The sequence below is a fragment of the Chroicocephalus ridibundus genome, chromosome 19 (assembly GCF_963924245.1).
Source record: "Chroicocephalus ridibundus chromosome 19, bChrRid1.1, whole genome shotgun sequence".
In the NCBI taxonomy this organism is placed as follows: Eukaryota; Metazoa; Chordata; class Aves; order Charadriiformes; family Laridae; genus Chroicocephalus; species Chroicocephalus ridibundus.
The window spans coordinates 5,880,809-5,906,880 of NC_086302.1; the positions used below are offsets into that span (position 1 = coordinate 5,880,809).

The following is a 26,072-nucleotide window of genomic DNA, read 5'->3' on the forward strand; positions in this document are numbered from 1 at the left end:
CATGGTACTCTTGCGTTTTATATTTTCTTTCGCTGCCCAGTCTCCCAGCTACTTTCTCCCCAATACTCATCGCTTGGGGGTGTGCAAAGAACCAGTCCCAAAATACCGCACTGATCAGAGGAGGCTAGCTCAACTGAGAGAGCTCAGAGCCAAGTTTTTCCTCTCCTAGCTACGCTTGGGTTTGTCCAGGTCTGGCAAACTAAAAGGGTGGAGAGTTACTGAACGGCAACACTGCCCACAATCTTTCCTTTATTCGACAAAAGCGTTAGAGCCCTTGCACGATCCTACGGGATGATTTTCTCATTCTGGGATTTTTTTTTTATTTTTTTTTTTTTTACAGTCTTTAGACTCCAGAAACAAAAGTGCTAAAACGCGGAGGGAAATTTTAAGGAGCTTGCGATGCTCCGACTGCCATCCTGCCCCTTCCACGCTCGGGGTTTCTAAGACGTAAGGGTTTTTCACTTGTTCCAGTAGAATTTTCGAAACAATTGAAATTTTGATACTGTCGCCAGAACTTTGAAAACGCATTTTGTATCTGCACCGCACTCTGGATGTTCAACGCTATTTAACAAACCCTGTTTTTTAAGGGCACTGTAGAATAGGAAGCTGTCAAAAGACCACGTTTTGTACTACACAATTTCTATTTCTAATGCCTCAAACTTTTTTGCCAACCATTCTCATTCCAAAACACTTTGGTAGGTTTTGAGCGTACGTTTTTTTGGGAGGGCAGGTGCAAAACACGCCTCGTCGTGATGCAGGGGTTTGTGACAAAACGCACCCGATTCTGACCCAGGTGTCCATGAGCTCTGCAGAGAGAACTGGATTTTGTAGCTCTGAAGCTGGTGTCACCCAAGCCACCGGCGGCTCTGCTCTCCAGGATAGTTTATTTTTCTGATGAGAGAAAGGCTGTCCTAACGCTTTGCACACCTCCAAGTGTCATTTTGGGCACTTTCCATCTGTCATTTTTGTTCATCTCTCTCTGTCTTTCTTGATCTTCTACCACGAAAGCAGACACAGGAACGTCCTCTGTTAGTACAGGATGAAGACAAACTAAAAAAGCAGGCGATACCTACTGAGACAGCCTTTCCCCGGCAAGCAAGTGAAGAAACTCTTCCAAAGGTTTCTATTCCAATTCCTGAAGAGCAGAAATCTCTCAAAAAGTGTCAGCTGTACTCTAGCATTTTTCCTTCTCCACGTATTCCCTTTATGATGTCCTTTCTCCTGGTCGTAGCGCTGACTGTTTGGTGGCTGCTCTTTCTCTGAGTGGCAACAGGGTCATGTTGAAACCTCAAGACCAAAGCTCCTGAATTTCTTGGCCGTAGCCTCTGCTGCATCTTCCTTGTCCTGGTCTCTGATCTCCGTAGTTCTCTGTCCCGGGGAGGGACGCCCCGCGACCGCCGTGTTAATCCCCGCTGTGTGTCGGTGTGTAGCTGTGATCCAGGACCTGGCAGGAGTGGTCATGGATTGCCGGGTCCGTTCTGCAGTTTCCTAGTGCGCAAAAGCAAATTCTCTGACCCGTGTTCCCGATCGCTGTGAGAGGGCAGACGGGGAGCGTAAAGACGTGGGAGGAGACCTCTGCTTCTTCGGCCCCTGTAGACCTCACCTAGGAATGGCTGGAGACGTGCTTTTAAGCTTCTTGTTTTAAATGTGAGATGTTCACAAGCTGAAGAACATTTGATACTGATCCAAAACAGGTTGCCCAGAGAAGCTGTGGCTGCCCCATCCCTGGAGGGGTTCAAGGCCAGGTTGGCCGGGGCTTGGAGCAACCTGGGCTGGTGGGAGGTGTCCCTGCCCAGGGCAGGGGGTGGCACTGGATGGACTTTAAGGTCCCTTCCAACCCGAACCATTCTATGATCTATTATTCTATGATAAAAGGGGCTTTACAGCAGTCTGCTGAATCTAATCCATAACCACTCCTTTTCTAGGAAACTGAGATTGGCGTTTAAATAAAAAAAGTGTTGATTATCACTGCTGCCGTTAGCGTTAACTTAGAGACAGGGACGGGCAGCTTTTCATTTGCCCGGCGGGGGAAGCCTTTTGCAAAGCGCCACGGGTTCCCTCTCGCACCCTTGTTCTCGTTTCCAAGAAAATACATCGTGTTATAGGAGAAAACCCAGTCCAAGGAAGTATTTATTGTAAACGTTAGATGAACCATTTTTTCTGAATCTGGTGGTCTTGGCGCACTTCAGATGCGTGTTTGTTTTTAATTTGTGTTCAACTAACTGCCGCATGTTTGCTTAGGTCGCAGGAGTGGAGTAACCCGCTCTTAGGTACGTCTCCTCTGTCAGCATGTTGACCACATCAGGACACGCTTCTAATGTTAAAGCCATCGATTGTTTTGACTTCTCTTACAAAACCGTTGCATGCTGCCTGTTGTTTATTGCCTACAAATGTAAATGTCTGGATGATGCTCCTGTTTATCCCAGTTTCCCTGGCTGAGCTGCCTAGGCTCCGAGATGAGTTGCCAGAACTGGTTCGCGAGCTGGAGGGAAGGTGGGACTTTGTGTCTAAGGGGTTTCTTTTCTGTATATAGTAATTATGGGACTGAGCTGAGCCAACCGCTTCTCCTTTCGGCAGTAGTCTGCTTTCCGTTGCTTTCTCTGGAGGGTTGGTGCAGACACAATCACTTCTGAGACGAGCCACCGGTGCCATCAGCGTTGGCAGCTGCGCCGGCAGCACAGAAGCGAAAGGCGTCGACCTTTATTACAGGGACTAAAATATGTGAATATATATAAATACATGTATTTAGAACCCTTTATAGATCCGTATCTGTGTGAACAGTGTTATTTAGGAAGCTAGCAGATAAGCTTGCAGGAAAAAAACATAAAGGCAAATATGGCATGTGCTGTCTGACCTGAAGGACCGTGGTGTCCCAGGGACCATTTGAGCTGCCTCTCTTGCTTTCAGTGTACAGGTCGAGGCTCTCTAAACGCTGTCTCAGACACTTAGGTTGCTAGTGAAAACCCTTCCTTTTAATCTCACGGGAATCTTTCCGATTCCTCTTGTAACCTGCTCTGATTAGTTCACCGGTTCGTGCCTTTAGGACTTTGTTTTGTGAGGATGCTGATTTGCATTGGAGAGTATTCTTCCCTTTTTTAATACACTGCCTTTTAATACACAGTCTTCCTCTTTCGGCCGTTGGAAGCGTAGGATTCCCTGGGTGGTTGTACAGGCGTCCCGTGGTGGGAAGGAGAGCTGTCAGCCGCACAGGCGGCGGGCGGACAGGGTGGCATCCTGGGAACACGCTTTAGGATGCAGGTGAACTCTGGCGAGCTCGATGTGAAGTTTAGGAAGACTATCTGGAGAAGGTGGGCCCTGGAGAGGAGAGGTGGGAGCGGTGGGGAAGGATGCTGAGGCGCCACGTGCTGTGCAGAAGATGCAGGAAACCAGGGGGATGCTTCTGGCTGGGATTCCCTGCCTGAATCTCCTTCCCAAAATCAGAACAGACGTGATGAAAACCAGGGACTGTTCGTTCTCCCCAACCTGGCCTGGAGAGGGAAGGGACAGGCGTTGTTCGGATCTCTCTCTGTCCTTTTTCTGTCCGTATTTCCTGGAGTAGAGCAGCTTAAACACACGCCTGTTTCCTTTCAAAAGCCATTGCTCGGGTTCTGCCGCGATGCCGCTTTGAGCGCTGCTGAGGTCGCCGCATGCTGTCCTTCTGAACCGATGGCGAGCGCTTTGAAGCCACGCCAGCGGCGTTTGCAAAGCCGTGGTTTCTGTAGCTCTGTTGACCATTTCCAAAGGACCTGAAGTCTGAAAATCTTTTCCCAGAGCAATGTTTGAACACCGTGCTCAGGCTGTCTTATCCCGGAGATAAGATGCACTCTGGTAGTCACTTCAACTCAATTCTTTAACTTCTTAATTAAAACGGTCTCTCACTTGCTTTCTCTTCTTTTTAAATCTTGAGATAAGGCTGGTTATCATCAGCAAAAAAAACTTTGAAACTTTACATTCTGAGAATGCTCAGGAACGTTTTTGGGATTTATATAACAATTACCACTGCAGACCACAAAGAGACCGAACAAATGCTTTGTATTTCTATGGCAGTTTAGAGGCCAGTTATTCTGTATTCAGCCGGGTGGACGTGATCTCTTCTGACAGAGAAAGCCCAAAGCTTATCAGGAACAGAAACCTCATCCGCCCGACACCGCCGTGGTGTGTCCGCTGTGCTCCAGCCCTTTTGCCGCTCGCTCCTCCACCTTTTTCCCGTTTGCTTGCAAGGCAAAGGGAGTTTCAGACGTGCCCCGTGGCAGTCCACCTCAGGTCTCTTTTCCTCCACGTTCTACATCTCTTTCCTGCACATGATGTATCTCCTACATGTTGGTGGTTGATTCCTGGTTTTCTCCCATCTCCTTTGATATCCATGCAGGATGTGGCACTGAAGGAAGGGATTTTGGGATGCCTGCTGTGCACAGGGAGAGTTGATCGGCTCTAGTTCCGTTCAGGGCAGAGGTCTCAGGGTTTTTGTAAAGGAACCAACGCGTGTGCTTTGCTCCCTTTTTTTCTCAGGAACAAACTTGCTGCAAAGCACCGGCAGCCCCCGGCTGCCAGCCCCGACTCCGTCCCTGAGCCCCAGCCATGGTGGGATTTGTACGTGGCTGGTGCGATGCCGGTCCATGAGTGATGAAGTGGGTTATCCCTTCCCAAGGGAAGCTGGAAATGTCCGCAGCACGTCACCTCATCCAGGCTGGCGTTGACAAATCCTGAAAACTCACTTTCTGAATTTTCTTATCAGCTCTTCTGAACTTCACGTAAAACGCGGAATCTTGTGCTTTCACGCTTGGGGAAAAGGCGGGCGTTCGTATTTTTGAAGCAGCGAGTGCCAGAGCCCACGGCTTGAAACTCAAATTCAGTTCTGAGGCTGCGTTGGGTGTGGGGCTCTGTAGGTTCATCGGTCATATTCAAGAGGTGCGCATTAGTGTAAAACAACATCGTTTTATTCTTTTCCACTATTAAAAGTGAACAGGTAGATGAGGGTATTGCCTGCATCTCCTGCCCTGTGCTGTGGGTCAGTGGAAGATGAACTGAGGGCTCTGGGCAGGTCGGGTTGGGGTACGAAGTTGAGCTCAGACCAGTTCTCCTCCCTTGTAGGAACTAGTGACCACCCTAAAAAGTAGGTATTCAATATTTGCCTCCTATCCCGAAAGAATGAGGAGAGGTGGATTTCCTCAGCGTGACACCAAAGGAGAGTCTTGGATGGAAGGAATGAGGTTGGGCTGGCCTTGCTGTCTCCGTACCGCGGGGCTCCTTGAGGAGGTTCTGGGCAAAGTGTCTTTCACTTCACTCCACGTAAGGGTCAGTCGTTTGTCGCTCTGAGAATTATTCCAGGGGTTTAGTGGGTTTTCTTTTTTCCTGGTCATGAGTTGATGGCGCCTGTTCTGACCTACAAACTGAGGTAGGATGCTTTCTGGAAGGTTTTAGCTCAAAGAAGGGTTACAGCTTCATTTAGAAACTCTTTGGTCTGTACTTAGGAGCGGGTGACATTGGACAACCTGACAGTGGTGGTTCCTCTCGTGTCCCTGTCGGCATCTGTCTCGGTTTGTGAAGCTGGAGGGAAGGACTAGCCTTGGTTTGTGCCACTTTGGGATCTCCTGGCAGTGGTACACGGTCACGTTAAATCAGTTTATGGGGACTAAAAACACTTTCTTTTTTACCTGAAATGCTCTCTTTTGGAACACTTTTTCGGTTTTGTATTTTTTCTCAGATTTTTCTTTGTAAATATGTACATTTCTCATTAATAAATGTTATTGCAAATCAGATTCCTCTTGCCACTGCTTATTAACAACAAAGCTGTATATGACTGGTGTTAACGACTTCCTCGGACTAACCCTCGGTCTCGCTCTCTCAAACCAGGAGCCATCAGACCCCACTTCGTTACTCGTTGCGTTCAGGGTGTTGGGACTGATGGACACCTTCTGGTGTGGCTTTCCTGCTCCTGGGGAGCCGGGACACGCTCTCAAACTGGCCAGAATAATTCGATTGAGGATTAAATCCAGCTTGGTTTAAGAAGGGCTTTGTTAGCAGAGGGGTCGAAAGGTTCATCCCTCTTCCAAATATTTAATGTACCACTAACACGTTCTCCTTCTTCGCTTCCGGGACTGAATGGTAAGAAAAAACGTTTGCAGAAAGTTGTCCCGAGAGCAGAAGCATCGTAAATCCTGCGCAATGCAACTGCGAGAGCCTCTGCCCCACATATTGTGTTAATTTGAGGACAAAACCGCTCCTTTGCGGTTTTGTAAAGCGAAGAAACCACGTTCCTAATGAACCACCGCCTTTCTGCTTGGGAATACAGCGCGAGTTGGGTTTGAGCTGGTTGGAGCTGCCTGAGGTCGTGTGTAGAGGCTGTGGCAAGAGCCAGTCTTAATTTTAACTCCCGATTTTTCTTCCGTCAGCTTATTTCTACTTCTGGATAAAGCGTTTGGCTCACTCCGCGCGGTCACGGGAAGGCAAATCCGGCTGCGACGGAGCAGCGCGGGGCTCGTGCTGCTGCTCTCCCGGATGAGCCTGGTGTCAGAGCTGTAACTTCATTTAGGAAACGCCGCAAGAAAATGCAGCAGCGCAAAAGCGATTTTAGTTCTAAACCCTGACGGAGTCCCCGCTCTTTTCACTTGCTGCCGCAATCTTTGCGATGCCGCTAGCCGCTTTTCTCTCCGCAGAGGGAATTTGGAATAAGACGTGCAGAGCTTTGTACCGCCCCGTCCAAGGGTACCTGCCCCACAAAAGCGGTGGGAAGGGGGGGCAGGGTGGATGGGGAGAGGAACGCATCTGGAATCATATTGCTCAGCAACCTTATTTTAATAACTTTAAGTATTGATCTTGAGGTTGTTTCACGTTGCAAAGTAGTTGATGCGGTTGGATTGGAAGTGGCTGCGGTGCATCATGTAATATCTTGTGATTCTTCTTCACCACAGCAAGTTAAATCGTTTGAAGCTCGTAGCATGCTGTGCATTTTCTAGCCTTACTTTTAACTTGGGTCAAATTCTCTTTTGTCCTGCTGTCCTCTGACTGGGCTGGTCAGGATGTTGTGGTCAGATCAACGGCGATTAAAAAATCAGCCCCAAAATGCAAATCCATAGGTAACGCCCATCACTTTCAAACGCCAGGGTTTGTTGGACGGCTTCTAAGCTTTTTAACTTCTATCTTAAAGCAGTTCTGTAAGGCATGGCAGGTATCGTAAAATAAGGATCTCTTGTTTTCTGCTTGATAATACTTTTTACCCAAGTGCTTTGACAGCGGTGAGATTGAGCGTCCTTTGATCGGGGAGTTCTCACTGGTGAGTGTGGTTCGCTGCAAAAGCAACATCGCCTACTTGTGCGCCTGTGGCCGCTCGCATGGAGCCTGTTGAGCTGATGTGGGTGCTCGTTGGGGGATAACCTAATAACACGCGCCAGCGGGACCGGCTGCAGTGCCGTAACGAGCGAGGAGGGGACTGGGATGTCCTAACCAGCTGGCATGTCTAGCATTTCATACGGTGGTTGTAAGGAGTTAGCGTGCACCCTAATTTCATGTTTTTCTAATTTTTTTATTAAATGCTTTTGGGAATCGCCAGGTTGACTTCATCGTAGCGCTCCTTCAGCCACCTCCCCTGCAGGGCACTGGTTTGGGGTGAGGGTGATTGAGTATTTCTGAGCAGAGGGGCAGCAGCGTGCCTGCCCCGGCGCCCGCTGGGGCAGCTGCTTCGTATCGATACATCCTGATCCAAAATTGAAAAAAACACAGGGGAAAAAAATTTCTCCAAAACCACCTTTTAAGAAAAAGAAATCTTTTTGGTCGCTGGTATCAGCCGTGCGGTTCAGCCTGTTATTAATTTATCCCCAGCCTGAATTCTCGTGTGTCACTTCTTACACCGCAACGCTTAAACGAAGCCGTATCCTCGGCGCTCGTCAACACCAGGCGCACAAAGTCGGGTATTTGGCAGGGTGGTGGTGGTGTCGCATTCGTGTCTGCTCCCATTTGTTTCTTCTGGGGCACCGCATCCTGCCCCATGTTGTCCTGACACCGCGCGTGGCTCGTGCGAATCCTCTGCTTCCCGCTTGGTCCTGGCACGTCCCTGGTTCGGTTCTGGCTCTGCGGAAAGGAGTCGGCAGCCCCGGCTCCTCCGGGTTTCACGGGTCTCGAGGAGAGCTCGGAACTCTGCGGAAAAGTCTCTCCGAACTCTCTCGAGGAGAGCTCGGAAATCTGAGCCTTGGAAATAGGAACGCTTTCGCATTTGCAAATTAAAATAAATCTTGATAAGATCAGAATTTGTAACAGATGTTCAAATTCCTACGAGTGGGGGGGGGGGTGGTATTTTTTTTTATAAAAAGGTCATCTTTTCTAGCCTACATGCAAACTGCGTTTTTAAATATAGGAACAAACATAGTTGCATTTAAAAAAAAAAAAAAAAAAAAAAAAAGCGTGTGTAAACAGACAACTTCCTATAGAAAGAAATACCTTTCGATTTGTCTTCTTACCGGTAGAATAGGATGGCAAAAAAAAAAAAAGCGCTTCTGACGGGTTGATCTTATCAGGATTTCACTCTGCCGTTATCGCTTGCATGTTTATTGCCGCGCTTGGCTCTGCTGAGACACAATGTGTGTACGCGTAGGCTTCGCGTAAAAGATTTTCTCTTCCTTTATGCTTCTGCCATATAGGATACTTCCAAACTGCAATTCCAAAATGTCTCTTAAATAAGATCTGGGTTTATGGAGCTGCTTAATCTCCTCTGTTTTATCTGGGATTCTTCCTCTTGGTCGAAGTAGTGCCCAGCTGGTATGGAAGGAAATGTTGCTCCAAAGGCATTTTCCATTAAACTCCAGAAGATATACCGCGTCTTCTCAAGATCCCATGATTAATTTGCGATTAATTAAGGAGAGCTCAGTATATCGGCAGTATATAAATCCAGCTTTTAAAGCAGTGTTAAGGTATTGGCGTTCAAAGCTGATAACCTCCGCTCCTGTTCTGTTGCGTGAAATATTGCAGTGTGACATCTTGCCTTAGGCAAAACGAGGGTGGAATCCGGAGATACCGTTGGAGGAGCACACATGGAAGCGGTTTTCCATCAGAAATGACTCTCTGTGTGCGGTCAGACCTGGTGATCCCAGTGCCGATCCCTGTCCCTTCGCTTCTCTTAAATGCCTTTTCCTGAGCAATATCCCAAGAACTGAAGAGGAGCCCGAGGGGCTGGAAATCCTCACGGCTAGAAATCTTACAGGTAATCCGTCTGCAACATAGAGAACAAGGCGACTGAAAAATACCTGGGAGGAATGGTGGAAGAGAGTAATTTCTTGAAATGATACTAAAATAAGCATCTATTTGCTCCTCCGTCAAGCAGCTCCTATTCTTAATGTACTATTGAACGGTGCCATTAGAAGAGGTCAATCGGGGTGAAAGCCTCTGGGGTACAGAAAAATGCATTGAACTGGGTGACCCACAGGCTTCAGACCTGCCGTTTTAAGCACAAATTACAGGTTTTTTTTGGTTGCCCGGAGAATCTTCTTAGTAAAAAGTGAGGTCAACGTTTTCTGTTCATCTTAATACCGCCGCCAAAATTAGAATAACAGCTGACAAAATGGACTCGCCAGGCTTTTATGAAAATTTAATCACTGTTTTTGGATGAACAGGTATGTGCCTATTTTTATACAAAGTTACCAGAAATCAACCCTAAGGTTAATTATTGAGAAGAAATGATGATGGCATTGATTAAGCAGCATCCTGCTGGGTTTTTTCCCCCTCCTTCTTCCCTGATGCCGGATGATGTGACGACTTCGATATGTGTAAAATCCTGGATGCCCGTAACTGCTTCTTCTGCCCTTCCTTGAAGGCAAATTTCTGTGTCAATAATCAGAGAAACGCTATTTCTCAGGACTGCGGCCATCATTCACCGCTGGTGACTGAAATGCTGCTTCTCTATGCATGTGAAATATTCATCACTCAGGCATTTGGGCCAAAAAAAGAAAAAAGTTATTTTTGCTAAAGCTCTCTGTCTTGTTCATGTTTTAACTCTTCTCTCCTCTCCCTGTCGCCTCCCTCCTGGCTGGAGGCCTCCCAGAGGTGTGAGAAGACCTAGTTGAGACCTTGCTAAGGAGCTGAATGGAGAGAATGACACCAGCCTTAATTAAACCGTCTGGCTTGGCACGCTCTTCCCAAATCTCCCCGGTGCTCTAGACGTGCTTGCTCGCTCCTCGGAAGGCTGGGTTTGCTTCGTTGCGTGTCTTCTCTGCCGTACACCATCGCACATGGCAATTCTCTCCTACCTTCGGGAAGGCTTAGCAAGTTTCCAACTTGCTTTTGGCGTAGAGCGAGTTAACAAATATTTCGGTAGTCCCCAATAAATGGTCAAAGGTGGCTCGTTGAGCAGTTCAAACCTGGACCGCGTTCTCGGCAGCGACGGGCTCAGCGCACAACAACGTCGGGCTTTCCAGCGTGAAGCCCCGTTGCTTCATTCGCCGGCTGAAAAGTTTTGCGCCGAGTTCATTGGGCCGGTTTGTGTAGAAGAAATAACACAAATTCTTTCGGAGGACCAGACTGCACCGTCAGTTCAGGAGCTTCTCAGTAACGGAAGCGGCTGATTTCAGTACTAACTTGTAGATATTCCTACAGTAATTTTATCGAGGCCCTAACGACAAGGCTGTTAGTTATCCCGCAGAACGCAACGGCAGACGAGGTGTGCTCGGAGGTGTGAGCGTTCCCAAGGGCGAGGAAAAGAGCGAGGCACAGGCTCCGCGGGTTATGGTACACACTGGTGATGCTGGGCTTCTTCTCTTCGCCTCCACTGGCAAATTAAAACCCAGCGTTAAATATTTCAAGGAGTTCAAAGCAGAATTGGGGGGTGTGGTCTCGGTGTAGTTGGTGGGGTTTGTTGCACATGCGGATTTTGGATGCGCGCAAATCCCTGCTTCCTACTCTGAAATTATTCCTCGTTCCAAACTGGGCAAAAAGTGCTTGGTGGTGGCTGTTCCTTCAGTTGCAGAGAGTTGTTTTACTGTTAATTCCTTCAACTTTAGGAGAGTGGATTATTAAGGTACCAGGAAGGCCGTGGCAGTAGATGCCATGGGTACATCCCACAGCACCCGGGTTTCCAAGCTTTTAGGTGTCCCAGCCCACCGCTGTTGCATGCGTTACTGGAGATGTGATACGTTATAAGAAACCGATGTTTTTGCCTTTATGCTTCATGACCTCCAGTTCTCCCTAACGCTCTCTTTCTCTCTCTCTCCCTGGCCTTTTTTTTTTTCTTTTTTTTTTCTTTATTTTTTTTTTTTTCTCGTGTGTGTGTATTCATTTCTTTTTAGAAAATGAGTGACTTTCTCTCCAGAGAGGATGTGGCTGCAGTGCCAGAGAGGAGCAGTGTTAACTCTGGCTTGGCGTGGGAGGGCTCAAAGCAGTCGGTAGCTTTTAGTGACACCCCAGTGCCACCCGCCTCAGAGCCTTCTCCCGCCGGGCACTTTGCTGCTTCCTCCCAAAGCAGCCAGGAGGAGGAGGAGGAGGAGGAGGAGGAGGCAGCTCCCAGCCTCCCCGCCAGCCAGGAGGACCTGAGATGTGGAAAGGGGATTTGTGCGGCTGCGGAGAAGGACTCGGAGCTCTCTGAGCCGGAGCCCCCCGCCGCACCCCCCCGGCAGCCCTGGGGAGGAGAGGAGGAGGAGGTGGCAGAGGATGGCGAAGACAGATTTGCCTTTAGAAAGCTAAATGGCGAGTGGCACGACTCAGATGTTAATAACGGGCTGCCGGCGGTCATTCGCTGCTTCCAGGTAGTGAGTCCCAGCGCCTGCTCCCCCAACCGCCCCCCCCCCCCCGCCGGCTTTGGACTGGGAACCCAAACACTGCAGCAAGCAGATGCCACGCACCCGGAGAGGAGTTGTCTTTGCTTGGCTTGGACTCGTGCTTGGAGCTCGTTAGCCGGTTAAATCTCCCGCAGTCAGTGCACACAAGCCCTTCTCAATTTATCTTTGCATTAAATACAAGCCCCTCTCAATTTATCTTTGCATTAAATACGATTGCCGCAACGCCCCGTGCCTTTCTTTGATCAGAGCATCCCGTTGCATCCCCCAAAAGGGAAATATTTAGGCTCCAAAAGCATGTAATTTTAGTTCCTGGAGGTTTTTGCCGTCTCCTGCTATACCGGAGGCTGAGCCTCAGCGCAGCAAATTCGAAGCGCTGCCAATCAAACATGCTCTTACGTCCTGACCACGGGCTTTGATGTCCCCATTCTGCGCCCCACCGTGGGAGATGTTTTTGCCTGCTTCAGTGTTGATGTTAATTGCTTACCGGTCAAATTAGATGTCCACTTCCCCCGCTAACAATCACGGTGGCGTCTGCCAGGTTTGGGGACGGTGAGCAGAAATCGAGCCCTCTGGGAAAACGCTGTGGGTCTGAACTAACTCTGTCTTCTTCTGGGTAATTATCAGGTGGTGGAACAACTGATTCCTCTTCTTCCCTCCCCCCTTTCGAGATGTCATGTTTCTGTTTCGTCTGACATTGATTTAATAAAAGTTCAAGACCTAGGATCTGATGAGGATTTTTAATAATAGAGCGTTTCGCTTGCAGTCGGGGTAAAGCTTCTCAGCTGTGATCAAGTCTTCTATTTGCCCAGGGTTTGTGTTAATCTTGACACTGTCATCGGTAGGTGGGGGTCATCTTTTACTGGCAGCTGGCAACGAGCTTCTAGTAATTAGAAAGTTAATAATCGGTGGAGAGGGTTTCTTTGGGGTATTGTGACACACCGATTAAACCCTTACTGCCTGGCTCGGGCTGACCTGGGGGCACCGTGTCTCTCTCTAATCCTCACGCGTGATCTCTGCCCCCCCGAGCAGTGTGTCGTACCAGGGGCTTAAACCCCAGCCTGACCTTGGTTCCCGCAGCGCTTTTATCAGATCAGTGTCAGAACGTTTGCCAGCGGCACCGTGTGGAAATGCTAACTGGGTCTTTACGGAGGTGTTTTTAACCCTGTCTCACAGCCACCGCTAGTGAAGACACAGACGGTCACCATCTCCGACGTGTCCAGCGCCGTCAAAAGCGAAATTCCCACAAAAGAAGTCCCCATTGTCCACACGGAGACGAAGACCATCACCTACGAAGCTGCACAGGTAAGGTGTGTTCTGATTCATTTTCCAGGGGCTTAATTAAACTCAAAGTAAGCGTTTTGTTTCCGAATCCTCTGGATGACACAGCAGCACCTGCCTTTCCCCAAGCGTCTGAGTCCCAGCACAGAAGTTAACCAGTGTTATGGATTATATTTCCAGGTGCATCTGGTATTTCGAGGAGCAGTGGTTTTACTATCCCTGAAGAGTAATTATATTTTTAAGCACGCAAACAGAATTTATCTTCTGCCACTGGGATGCAGATTAAATTGTACAGAGTTAACCTGAGTTGGCCTTTTTTCTGCAGGAGATGCCTTGTCTTGCTTTCCGCGGCTCTCCTTGCTGCTTCTGCCTCTTCGGAATTTGGTTTATAAATGATTTTGAAAGCGTTTGTGGACTGTCCTTTAGGTTTCAGCCCTGAAACAGGTGTTGAAAACCAAAAGTATTGTATAAAATGCACCCAGAGTGGGTATCCGGCGATTGCAAACTAGAATTGTTAGTGGAGCGATACTGACATACGCAGGTAATGGAGTCATTGCCGAGGTTAAAATTAATACTCGATCTAAAATAGGTTTTATTCATGTGTTTGAGAACGTGGAGCCTGTGTTAGCTTGGGTTTGTCGTAACTGCGGTTGTTGGAAGCAGCCAGTGCTCTGCTGTTGGAGCGTAGTGACCCTGGGACGTAGGTGCGGGTGCGGGTATCCCATGGGCCGTGTTGTATAATTTGGGATTCCCCAGGAATCCCAAATGCTGCTCAGCATCCTCCCCGACTGCGGCAGTAGAGGGGATGCTCAGAGATGCCTGCACTGAGCCCTGTTTCTCAGCGAGTGACTCGCTGAACAGAGGAATTTTGTTCTGGTTACTGCTGTTACCGTTTCTAACTGGGAAAGGGAAAGGAAAAGGAAAAGCGCGTCTCCGGGGCTGGGAGAAGTGGCTTGTCCGTGTACCGCCTTGTGACGTGCCATGAGATTTCTTCCAGTCTGTGGAAAATGGTCCCACCTTGTGGTAATTCCAGATATCGTCCCGCTGCCGTGCTGGGGACGCTGCCGGTGTTCCTCAGCCGTGCACCCTAACAGGGGACGTGGCCAGGGTAACTTCTTTTAGGTTTTTTGGCAGACCTTGAAAGGCCGGGTTGTGCAGGGTGGGAACCGAGTACCCAGCTATAAAAGGATTTGTTCCTAGTTCAGCAGATGTTTGGACTTTCATTACTTCTGCGGACTTTGTGAGGGATGTGCAAGGTGTTGGCAGGAGGGAGGAAGGGTAGAAAGTACCTTCTGCAGCACGTTGTGCTCTCGGGCTTTGTCACCCTCCCTGGATCCAGGCAGGTGTAGTTCGAGGAGAGGTGTCTGCTTTGGGCTCCCTTCGAGGTCCGAAGCGTGCAGCTTGGCGTGGGGGAGCGTGACCAGCACTGCAGACTACCCAGATTTGGGTATTTTCCAGCCCACCTGGTCTGAGGGGTGTCACAGGTCCTGCCGGGGTGATTTTGTGGATGCTGCATTTCCAGCCTTAATGTCCAGGGGCTTTGTGCTGAGCCTCCGGAGACTGGCACAGCCCTGGCGCAGCTCAGCCGCTGCAGATGAGCTCCGTCCTACGCTCCGCGCCCGAGAGGAGTTTCTGTCTTCGGATTGTGTCCTGCTCTGACGTGGAGGCCCTGTGTCTGTCCCTGCTGCCCGCAGAGACTCATGGCCTGTTCTTCTGTCCCACAGACAGATGGTGGCAATGGAGACTTAGACCCTGGCATCCTGCTGACCGCTCAGACCATCACTTCTGAAACCACCAGCAGCACCACCACCACGCAGATCACGAAGGTGACAGCACGGGAAGACAATTAAACAACAAGAACAGCATGGCAGAGAGATGGGCAGAGTTAAATAAGAGGGAAAAAAAGAAGCTTAACCCCCAGATCTCTTAAAAAAAAATATGTGATTAATACCCGAAACAAAGCATGAGGTCCCAGGTTTGCCTGCATTGAGTTAAGACTGTAGGTTATGTATTAAGTGCGGTCTGTGGACACGGGCTCCGGCTGTCCTGTGGGACCAGAGGAAAGACCTGTGCAGTGAGTCCAAGCTCTTCCCTGGCTCAGTTAAAAGAAAATGAATATTTGACAGTTTTCCTTTGATCAGCGGCAGTTTTCCCCCGTGATTCTGATGCCGCGGTATGACAGCAGTATTCGGCACCGCTATTTTTGGATTCTGTCTTTAGACAGGTAGCCCCAATGCGCTCGAATTCCTTTTCGCCTCTAGACTAACAGTAGTTTTTCCTTTCGTACTAGACTGTAAAAGGTGGCATTTCCGAGACGCGGATTGAAAAGAGGATTGTCATCACGGGAGATGCAGATGTAGACCACGACCAGGTAGGAGCGTGGATGCGGTCCAAAAGAGCTTCTCGGAGCTGGCACAAACTAGACAGGCTGCCTTGCTGTAGACAACTTCACCAGAAAACAACCTAGGGAAATTTTACTGGGGTAGAAATACAACTTCAAAACTGATTTCAGGAATAAGTTCTTCTTTGACAGTAGGCAGCTGCATAGCTGGGCCAGCAAAGCTTAACTCTGCTCTGCAACTGGTGTTGGCAGCGAAGTTAGTTTTGATTCCAGCATTGTTTTGGACAAATGCAATTTTAAAAAAAAAAAAAAAATTCCACAGAAACGTGAAATAAAAGTTTTCCGTGACATCTGCAAGATCTGCATTAATTCTCTAGTAACTTTGAAGCGCTATTGCTGCTGTATAGTGCCAGAAGTCATTTCAGAGCACTCGGCACCTGCATTAAATCTCGTATGAAACCTTTCTGATGAGTCAGCCTCATTGGCCTCCAGCGTGTGTTGGAAGGGATGATTTTTGTCACCAGAGAATTATACTCTGAATTTAATTTTAGTTGCAAGTATCATGGGGCTGGAGGAGACAAGACAAGAACTAGTTTATTAATTCCAAAAGAAAATGGCTGAGGAGATGTCTGAAATGTGCTAGAACCTTGCTCTGAAACGTGGTTTTTTCCAGGTCCTAGCGCAGGCGATAAAGGCGGCGAAGGAGCAGCACCCCGACATGTCGGTGACCAAAGTGGTTGTGCACCAGGAGACCGAGATCGCCGAGGAGTAGCGGGGCTGTGTAAGTAGCGACACACGTACACATAAGCGATGGGGGCTCGTTTTTTCCCCCCTCCCCAGGACAGGGGGCTTCATCTCCATGCAAGTGAGGTTTGGCTAAATTTGGTCAAAGGTAAAGTAAAAATTATTATTTTTCGCTGGTCACTCAGGCTGCTCCTATTAAATTGTTTAAGGCCGGTGAAGCAGTCACAAACACAGCCTAAGCCAGGAAAGGCGAAAAGACGCTACGTGGCTCCTGCCATGAGGCTGTTTGGCCTTACCAAGTGCCTCGGGTGCACCAGCAGCACCCTGAGCCGTAGGTTCCATAGGTCCCTGCCTGTCCTAGTGCCAGGGAACCCCTGAGCTGGACCCCGAGCTCCTGACTTGCCCGGAAGGATCCTTCTTCTGCAGTTTTAATGGTTTTGGGAAAGAGCTGCTTGAGGAATCCATGAGCTCTGCCCGTGCATCACTTTTGTAAAGCCCGTCGTGTCCCACGGTGAGGTTGGTGTCACCCAGATGGGTGCCGTGCGCTGCCCCGCGTGTGTGTCCTGCCTCGTCCCAACAAAACTGGTCCTTGGCAGAGGTTTGGGAGGTGGAACAAGCAGCTGTTAGGCGAGAGGAGAGCGAGCATGGCTTAACAACTTTTTAACTGTCCAAACCTAAATACAAACGGCGAAGGTCTCCTAAGGGTGCCTGGACTTGCAGCTCTTAAAATGTGGTCCTTCAGGGATGGGAGCAGGACGCTGGTTGTGCCCGGAGGTGGCTCTGAGCCTGAACTCCCTCCTGCCACCGATGGTAACTCACCTTCTGATGGCAGCTCTCCGGCGGCTGCGGGTTCCTCTCTTTCCCAGAAAGCCGGCTGTTGGTGGCTGTGACTTACCCGGTTCCTCTCCTTCCAGGAAGTGTTCCTGCCAGACACAACACCAGGAGAAAGAAACCCAGCAAAACTACCAAGAAACTACCTGGAGCACAAAGACCTCGGATTTACAAGACTTGACACTCAGAGACTTTCATATCATTTATTAGGAGTTGCGCTTTGACATTTTACTTGGGATTTTCCAGACTCCACTGGATCCTATTGGATATAGATTTTTTTTTTTTTAATATATATATATATAGTGACAAAAGTATGCCATATTTCTAACTGTACTGAATATTTTTTACAGGTTTTCAATTTTGAATTCCCTCTCACGCCTAGCCTCTTCAGATACAGACCCAGACACACCTCGCAGGGCTCAAAGGGGTCGCTTTTTTCAGTCGTATTCCCTCCGCCTCGTCAGGGATAACGGAGATAAGCCACAGCCGCGCAGATTCCGAGCGTGGGATCCGTACACGCCTTCAGAAAGCCATGGGTCCTTCTGCCGGGAGAGTCAGTTTTAAAAAGTCGAGACTTCAGGTTGTGTTGGTTTTTTTTTTTTTCTTTTGTGCAGCGTTTCCGATTGCCTCTTTTATTTTTTTTATTTTTTTTTTTTTAGCTCTAGGGAGCTTGAGACTCCAGCCGCGATACCCGGGCGTGCGGAGCAGAGCCTCCGCTCCCACTTTCCTCCCCGTTGGGTTTCAGGCCCCCGACGTGTGAACACCGTAGGGTTTTGTGGTGTAGCCGCTGCACACACCTTAATAGCTGACTTAGATTTAAGGAATACTGGAAGTTGCTTCAAGTATCTTATACTGTGAATTTTAGAGCTTTAAGAGGACTGTGATAGCATCTCGCCTTCCTCCCGTGTGTCTCTGCCGAGTGCTACCTACCCGTTTGTGTTTTCTAGATGCCATTAAATTAAAAAGCCCTTAGAAGCGTGCGTTGAAGGTGTTTGGGCTCTGAATGCTATTAAGGTAGGCTGACGCAGCATTCACAGTAACTGATTATTTTTTTTTCCAGCGTCATAGTTTTTCATTTGTTTGTGTTCATGATTTTTAAATTAGGGTTGGTTTGTTTTTTTTTTTTTCATTTGTAACGGGTTGGGGGTTTTGTTTTTTTTTCCCTCCCCTCACAGTGCTATTTAAAACTAAACACGTTACCCGTATACCAGGGCCTGTGTCCTACTATCATTGAATTTAAAATCCTGTAGACGATCCTTCCTAGGTATTTGGAGAGGCTGAACAAGAACTCTTAGGAGGTGTCAGGTGTTGCTGGTGGTGATCGAGCCGAACCATGTGGCTTCCGTGCTGGCTTAAGGGTCTGCACTTCTTCTGGCTTCGTGACCGCCTCGCTGGACTGAAATACCGGGGTTAGTGTCCGCATCTTCAGGCTGAGCTTCCAGACCACCGGCGCCATCTCCAGCGCGGTGGAAATGACCAGAAAAAAAAAAAAACCAAACCAAAACATCTTTTTTGGGGGCTGGATGCGCTTCCCTGCAGGGCACCGGGGGCTGAGCTCACCCTGCTGCTCTCGGAGCTTCCTGGACACGTTCTAATCGTGCCCTGGTTTCTCCTTCCAGCATTTAAATGGGAAAAGAAAAAAAAAACACCACCACAACCAAAAAAAAAAAAAAAAATCAAGCTTTGTAGAGTCTGCCCAGACACTTGTGAACACTTTGAGGTTGTGATTTTTATTTTTTAAAAATATATATATAGAGAGAGAGAGAGTGTGTGGCACATTGGTAGCTGAGGGCACACGGAGTGCTCTGCTGCTGCTCCTCAGTCGAGGATGGGAAGAAAATGGCAATAAAAAAAAAAAAAAAATAGGCTCTCTGCTATTTTAAATTTGAATAATGCGTTTCAGAAGTCACTGGATTTAGCTCAGGCTGCAACGACGTGCTGTTTAGCTGCAAACAGCCTTCGAACTACACTGGGGCTAGTGTAGCTTCCCCGATTCAGGTGCAATTTTAATTAAGCTGTCAGTATTGATTGGAGACGATGCTGAAAAAAACGCTGGAGCTGCTGGATTTTTGCTTTTTTGAGCTTTGCCGGCCGCGGGTCCTCCTCAGCCTCCAGCCTTCCCATGCCCGTAGCTGCTTCCCGGGCTGCTCTGGGTGCGTGGTCCCCTCCTGCGATGCTCAGGGACACCCTGCTCTGGGGATGCCGGGGATTCCTGGGCTCCGCAGCTGTAGTTTTAGAGATTAACTCTTTCTATTTATGCCTGAACGGCCCTTTCCTTCCTTAGCCTGCAACGCGGATCCTTTCACAGGTCTGTGTCCCTGCTGTCCTCAACTTAGTTGGGTAACGCTTGCCTTAAACGCCCGCCACGCTGAGCATCCCTCTGGCGATGGCCCTGGGCTGGGAATTCAGCTTTTTGCCACTCGGTCCCTTCCTCCTCGCCCCGCAGCAGCTCCCCGAGGAGCACAGGGGCAGGCCGGGTCTGCGTAAAAAGCATTTCTGAGCTTTACCGGCCCAAAGGCAGCGGGAGAAATCGAGTTTAGCCGTAGCACTTAAAGGCACTCGGCTGGCGGGAGAGTTCAGGGGAAGGTGGTGCGAGGCTGAAGCTCGGCCCCGAGTTGGGGTCAGTTGGGGTGTCCCCTGCCCTGAGCACGGCGAGGGGGACAAAACACCCCAAGCTGGGGATTTTCTGGGGTGAGAAACCTGCTGGCACAAGAAGGGGAGGGGTTCCTTTCCGAAAGGCTGCGCTCACGGCGGCTGCGGACGTCCCTTTTTAAAGGCCCATAGCCTAGAATAACCTTATTTTAATTTTTTGGGATTTTGGGTGGCCGTTCCCTGGTTGTTCATCCTCACCCTTCCCAAGTTTTTTTGCTTCTCCTTGAGTATTTTTTTTTTTTTAAACAAGTTATCGCCTCCTCTGACCTCGGCCATCACCCTGCCCGCTGACACCCCCCGGGGTGGGGTGGGAGGGGGATGATTTCCAGCCCCGCGGACCCTCGCCGGGAGCTGGACCCGAGCGGGAGAAGAGCAAAGTTAAGAGCAGAAGAAGCTTCTCCCGTCCTCAGCCGGGGCTGCCCGCGTCCCTTCCGCCTCCGACGGGTTTTTAAAATCCTGGGCTCTGAGCGCGCCGCGTTATTTCGAGGGACGACCCAGCTGAGGAAGGTCTATTTATAGCAATGTGCCCAGCTCTTCCCACTCCACAAATTCACCCAGAGACTGTCTTGATTGTATAATATACATTATATGGAAGCTATTTATATATGAATGAATGTTTTTTATAGAAAGGAAGGCAAGGAGCTCGCGTTCTCTTCCATTAAACTGGAACGGCAGCTCCGGTTGCCAGATAAGCAATCTCCGACCGCCGCAGATGTGTCAGCAAAGGACTGACCGAGTTCGGGTTTTAATAAACTGTGGTTTGCTTCAGTTTTGGGTTTTTTTTTTTTTTCCCCCCCTTTCCCCTAATTGTACAATTACCTTAAGAGGTGGTAGTGTCCCAGCCTTAGAGATGAAACTTGTGAAAAAAAAAAAAAAAAAAAAAAAAAAAAAAACACACACCACAAACGAACAAAAAAAATAAAAAAAAAAAATAAAAAAAATAATAAAATAATTTAGTTGAGAATATGAAGGAGCTTTGTAAAATTTTTTTAAGGCAATTGTGAATTGTCTAGGCTAGCCGTTTACACTCTTCTTTATAAAAATAGGAACTTTTAAAATTGGCAGATGTTTATAGATTGACTAGTGGGGGGAGCTGTTATTTTGGCCTTTCGTAGTAAATCAAAGGGAAAGTTGCTGTAGCATTTAGCGGGACGTAAGTGTTCAGTATTGCTTCTTGTATTGCATTTTTCAATAAATTTTCAAACAAACAAACAAACAAAATCTCGCCCTGGCCCTGAAACCTTTTTTCTTCTCGCCCTCCCATGGGTCCCTTTCACTCCCCGGCCTGGCTTTGTGGCTTTTTCCCACCTGAGCTGGACCCGGAGCCTCTGGAGCGTGTCCCCGCGGAGCCGGTACCGCCCCTGCTCCAACTCTCCGCTGTCACCGGCGGCGTTTTCCTGCGCTCTCGGGTGGCTTCGGATACTTTAACCATCTCCAGCAGGGCCACGTGTGGGACCAGAGCCCCCAGAAAGGACCAAAAGAGAACCCCAGAATCCAGATTTTCCCTAAAGCATCATCGCTCGATATAAAACCCTGAGCTATTGGTGTTTGAGGGCAGCTCAGGGGAGGTTTTTCCGCTCGGCAGCTGCTTCCTGACCCTGAGCGAATGGGATTGAACTGGAGCCGGTGGGGGAGCGGGGGGAAGAGATGGTCTAACCCGGCTTTTTTTTGGTGCCAGCTCATTTCTCTCTGGCTGAGGAGGGACAGAAAGACCCAGCAGAAAGCTGATGGGGCATCTTGGCCACCAGCCCGACGGAGAACAACAGCCAGTCGGCCTAGTTAGGGCAGGGAGAGACTGGGAGTGGGTGGGAAGAGCATCCCTGTGGGCAGGGGCAGCCCCGGGACCACCCCCCTGTGCCTCAGTTTCCCCAGCAGACAGAAAAGGAAGGGTTACACGACCGCGGTGCCGCTCAATCACGTGTCTATATCCATCTGCCAACACCAACATCAACTCAAATTGCTCCAGAAACAAGTCATGGCATCTTACTGACACCTTGCCTTTGGCCAGTTTGGTTTCAAACCGCTCCCCGAGTGTTAAATCTCGATGTGCCATAAAGCAAAAATTACAAACGAGCCCCAGAAACTGGCCCCGGATAGTTGGGAAAAGGCCAGCGCTGGAGCTGCTGTTCCCCATCATGTCACAGCGCCTTGATGTACTTAACGGCCACGAAGCAGCATCGACCCCGGCGTTATTTCCCCGAGCCAGCGCGGGCTCTCGCAGGCAGCCGTGACAGCCCTGGGCACCTCGTCGTGTCCGAGCTAATTAGGGACATGCCAAAACGCGCTTTAAATAACCCTGTCCCGGGGAGCTGGGGCTTGATGAGATCCCAGCTCCGTTAGACGCGGCGCTGGTGTGATGAGCCCCAGCCTGGCACGGCCCAAAAGGCACCGTGCTGGGGGACAAACAGACAAGAAAATCCCAGAATCATCCCAGAATCATCCCAGAATCATCCCAGAATCATGTTTGGGTTGGAAGGAACCTTAAAGAGCATCTAGTTCCAATCCCCTGCCGTGGGATGCCTCCCACCAGACCCATAGACACACATACATCAATACACATAAATCAAGAATACAACGTTAAAATGTAAAAAAAAAAAAAACAAACAAAAAAAAAACCCAAGTCATGGCTATCATGACCCAGCAGTGAAAATTCTGCTCAGCGCTCTGGTTTCAGCGCTGGAAGATGAGAGTCGGACAACGCAAAGAACGCGGGGTCTCCCGTGGTTCCTGGTAGTTGAAGTCCCGTCCTAGAGTCTTCTTTCTTTGACGGTGGCATCAAGAAACAGCTTAATTCCTCCGCTCGGCCGCGCTTTGGGGTGTCAGTCCCCGCCTCGGCAGCCAGTCGGCCGCAGCATCCCCTGCCCCCTCCCCGAATTGCTGAGGGCCGCGGGTTAGCGGTGACTTTGGCAGCGTTGGACGGTTGGACTCGATGATCTGAAAGGTCCCTTTGGCCCATTCCGGGGTTCTAGGAATTCTTCCACCCCACCCAGGGAGCAGCCCCAAGTCCCAGCCCGTCCCTGCATGGCCTTGGCACGGCATCGGGCGTTTGGGGGAGCATCCCCAGCCATCAGCCCGGGCAGCCCCGCGGCGAGGGGACGCCGAGCTGACCACCTCCCCCCCTGCCCTCTCCCAGGGGCTCCCGGCCTGTCCCCTCCCCGGCGCTGGCCCAGACGCGCTGCAGAGACATCGGCGGCACCAGGGACCTGGTCCCACGTGGCCCATCGGTCTGAGCCGCGACGCTTTGCTGGGCAAGACCGTTGCCACTGCGGGTGCAAGGACACCCGAGCACAGGGGACGTTCCAGCCCCATCCCCAGTGCCCAGGGGACGTTTGTCCCTGCCTCATTTTCCGCAGGGACAGCAAACGCCAGCCGCCGATGCTCAGCCACCACCCTCCACTCTGCCACCAAGCCCTGGGGCCATCAACCAGGAGACCACCATGATGGGAAAGGCTTTTCCTTAAAGCCCCCCCCGCCTTCTTCAAGCCTCCCAGGCTGTGTGTCCCAAGCTCGGGGTGCCTGTACCCACCGCCCCCCGCGGGGGGGGGGCTGAGTCCTTTAGCCCCGTGCCTCAGTTTCCCCCCCACCCCCCCCACCCCGCAAACTGCAGCATCTGCCAAGCCCGGAGCCCTGCGGCATTTTGCCTGGCTACAAGCAAGGGAAAATATTAGGCAAACAAACACCATGGCAATCTAGAGAGATGCAAATAAATAATAAAAAAAAAAAACCAAACCCTCCAAACCTCTTGTCCCAACACTGGCAGAAGGCAGCAGCCGCCTGCAGTCTCCCGGAGGGCCGAGTCCGGGCTCCTGGGTGGCCCCAGATCCCACGTCAAAGGCAATGGCTCTGGCTCGGAGGTCCCATCCTTTGGGAAGGAGCCACCAAAGCCGTTTCCCTTCTTCACCCGTCCTCATCCCGGGTCCTTCCTCGGGTCCCCACCCCAGTCCGGGACCCGGGGGAGCAGCCGTCACACTGGCAGGAGACTGTTCCCATTCAAACACCAGCTCATCCCAGCTATTTTTAGGTTGCTCCTCTGGTTTCGGGGGTCCGGCAGCCGCTCGTATTCCCAGCGGGTGCCCCGGGGTTGGGGCCGCTCTCAGGGGAATCCCAGGGGAATCGTTGCGGGAGCCGGGCAAGCAGCAGGGCTGACTCCATCCCTTCTAGATGGGAGAGCCCAGGGCGGTTTGGGGTCTGGGATAAGTGGGGTGGAAAGGCAGGAATTGCATTTGCAACGAGCCAGGAAGGACACGCTGGGCTCAGCTCCGAGCTCCGTAACTGGGGAAACTGAGGCGCGGGGGAAAAGTCAAAGCTGGAGGCAGGGAGTGACCTTGTGTCCTGCAGCAGCCGCGTCGGTGCCACTGGATCATCCTCACTTTGTCCCCATCCCGCTGGGATTCGCGCCGCTACAGGAGCCCTGCACGTCTGTGGGCACCAGCCCCAGCAGCTCTTCGCTCCCCCTGGCTCTAAGGGCTCGATGCTCCCCCAGGAGCTGCCCCCCAAGTCGCTTTGGGGGAGCAGAGCATCCCCATGGCTCTGCAGAGCATCCCAGGACCGCGCCAGGCCCTGGGAGGCTGGAAAACCAAATCAACGGGCGGGATCACACCCCAGTGCCCACCAGTACAGCCCAGTTGCTCCACCTTGGGTTTCCCGAACACCGCAGACCTGCAGCGGGATCCCTCCAGCCCGCTCCATCGTCCCCGCCGCCTCCACAACCCGGGAGCGGGGAAGCGGGAGTTCCCTGGGCAGAGTCCGGCCTTTCCATCACTCCATGGAGCGGGACATGCCGGTGGGATGTGTCCCACTGCCCTCGGCGAGAACCAGGGAGCTGGTGGAGCTGGAACGGCGCGGGCACTGGTGCCGGTGCAAACCCACACCCAGATGCTTGCCCAGGGCAATGTGGTGGGTGGGTGCAGATCCGGCACCCAGGGGCCACCTCGGGTGGCTCCACGGGAGCTTTCTCCCGCAGGACACGGCCGGGAGCAGGACGTGGCTCCTCCACCCCAGCTCCATCAGTGCTCTGGTAGCCCGAGGGGCTACGTCTCATCTCCCGAAGGCAGCCACAGGACTCCTGGCCACCCTGGGACACCGAGGCAAGGCTGGGCTCCGGAGCCGGCTGTGCTCGGTGCAGGATTGTCCCCAGGGAAGCAGTGACATTGCATTCCCCAGGGAAGCAGTGACCTGGGGATGTTCCCGACCCGCACCTTGCTCCAAGCAACACTTCAAGGCACAAGCTCTCCCCTGCTGCCCCCCAAGACGCACACCCTACCAAGCTTCTCCGGACGAGACAGTGTTCCTGGGCTAGGAATGGACTCCCAAAGCCCAGATTCCCAGCCCTGAAGTGCCCCAAGTTAACCCCCCGCGTGCCAGACAGAGCAGGTTATCCGCGCATCCTCTCCTTCCCCCAGTTCGCCCCCAGCACGGGCCGCGCTCCCTGATGGGCTCCAAACCAAAGCCCGGGATCTGGGGCTCCAGCAGGGCAGGGACGCTGCCAACAGCTGATGGGGGACGCTGGCCCTGGGGCTCAGCTCACCCTGTCCCCCCCCCGAACCAGCCCCGGGGTGGGGGGAATCAGGCCTTTTTTGCAGCAGGAGAAACACGAAGGGCCAGCGCGCCTGTGCAGGACACCCCCAAACCCAGAAGAGCCAAAAAATAAAGCAAAAAAAAATAAAAAATAAAAAATAAAGCGACTACCCCCAAACCCACCCCAGCTCCAGCCCCGTCCTGGCTCCTTTAGATGCCGGGAAGCACCGAGACGGGCGCCTTTGGCTCAGTGCTGGCTCATTAATGCAGAGAGGCGCTTTGCATCATACTTATTTCCTTTTTTTTAAAAAAAAAAAAATAAAAAAAAATAAAGCATCCAAAAGCATCTCCCTGTATGCCTCGCGAAGAGGTCACAAGGCGCCCCAGCACCGGGGAGCACACCCGCACCCCGGCACCCCCCGCCCCGGCACCCCGCGCCCTCGTCTTGAAACAGAAGGCGCGAAGAACCGCAATGGCCTCAGCCCCGGCACGGAAAGCTCCGACGCTCCGTCTTCCCAGCGCCCCGGGAAGGAGATTTATAGCCGAGAGCACTCGCCCGAAATAATGCACCGACATTTGCATTCCCCGGCTGGACTACAAGCGCGCGCCCGCTACCAGCGTGCTTTCCTTCCCACAGGCTTTAAAGCTTACGGAAGGACTTACCAACCAAGCAGGCTCATGGCTGTGGGGAGAAGAAGAGGAAGAGGAGGAAGAGGAAGGGCTGCAAATCAGCTTGGTGGGACCTGGTGGGCTGAGCGGCATCAGGTGTGGGGTGGGAGCCATCGTCCGTCTGTCCCCCCGCCAGCTGCGGCTGATCTGGCCAAATGTGGCCGTGGCTGTTTTGCTCCCAGGTTTTGGCCCGGATCCTTTGCAATCGGGATCTGCTGCGGCGGCTCCGGCTTTTTTCTCTCCGTCTCCCCCCTTTTTCGCCCCTTTTGGGGGACGTTTTT

The 26,072-nt window shown here is 51.1% G+C and overlaps 1 protein-coding gene across 30 annotated transcripts in view; it reads left to right on the forward strand.

The window, feature by feature from the left end:
* The window catches only part of EPB41 (erythrocyte membrane protein band 4.1), a 98,552-nt gene extending 76,836 nt beyond the window's left edge, over nt 1-21,716 (forward strand). For 12 of the 30 annotated variants that reach the window (XM_063355605.1, XM_063355591.1, XM_063355600.1 and 9 more), the window contains 6 exons: nt 11,271-11,729; nt 12,933-13,061; nt 14,762-14,863; nt 15,328-15,408; nt 16,052-16,159; nt 17,037-17,295. In XM_063355605.1, the coding sequence (XP_063211675.1) occupies nt 11,271-11,729; nt 12,933-13,061; nt 14,762-14,863; nt 15,328-15,408; nt 16,052-16,150 (870 nt within the window). In that variant the 3' untranslated portion in view covers nt 16,151-16,159; nt 17,037-17,295. The other 18 variants (XM_063355606.1, XM_063355613.1, XM_063355607.1 and 15 more) reach the window with 9 other exon arrangements.
* The last annotated feature ends 4,356 nt before the right edge of the window (nt 21,717-26,072 follow it).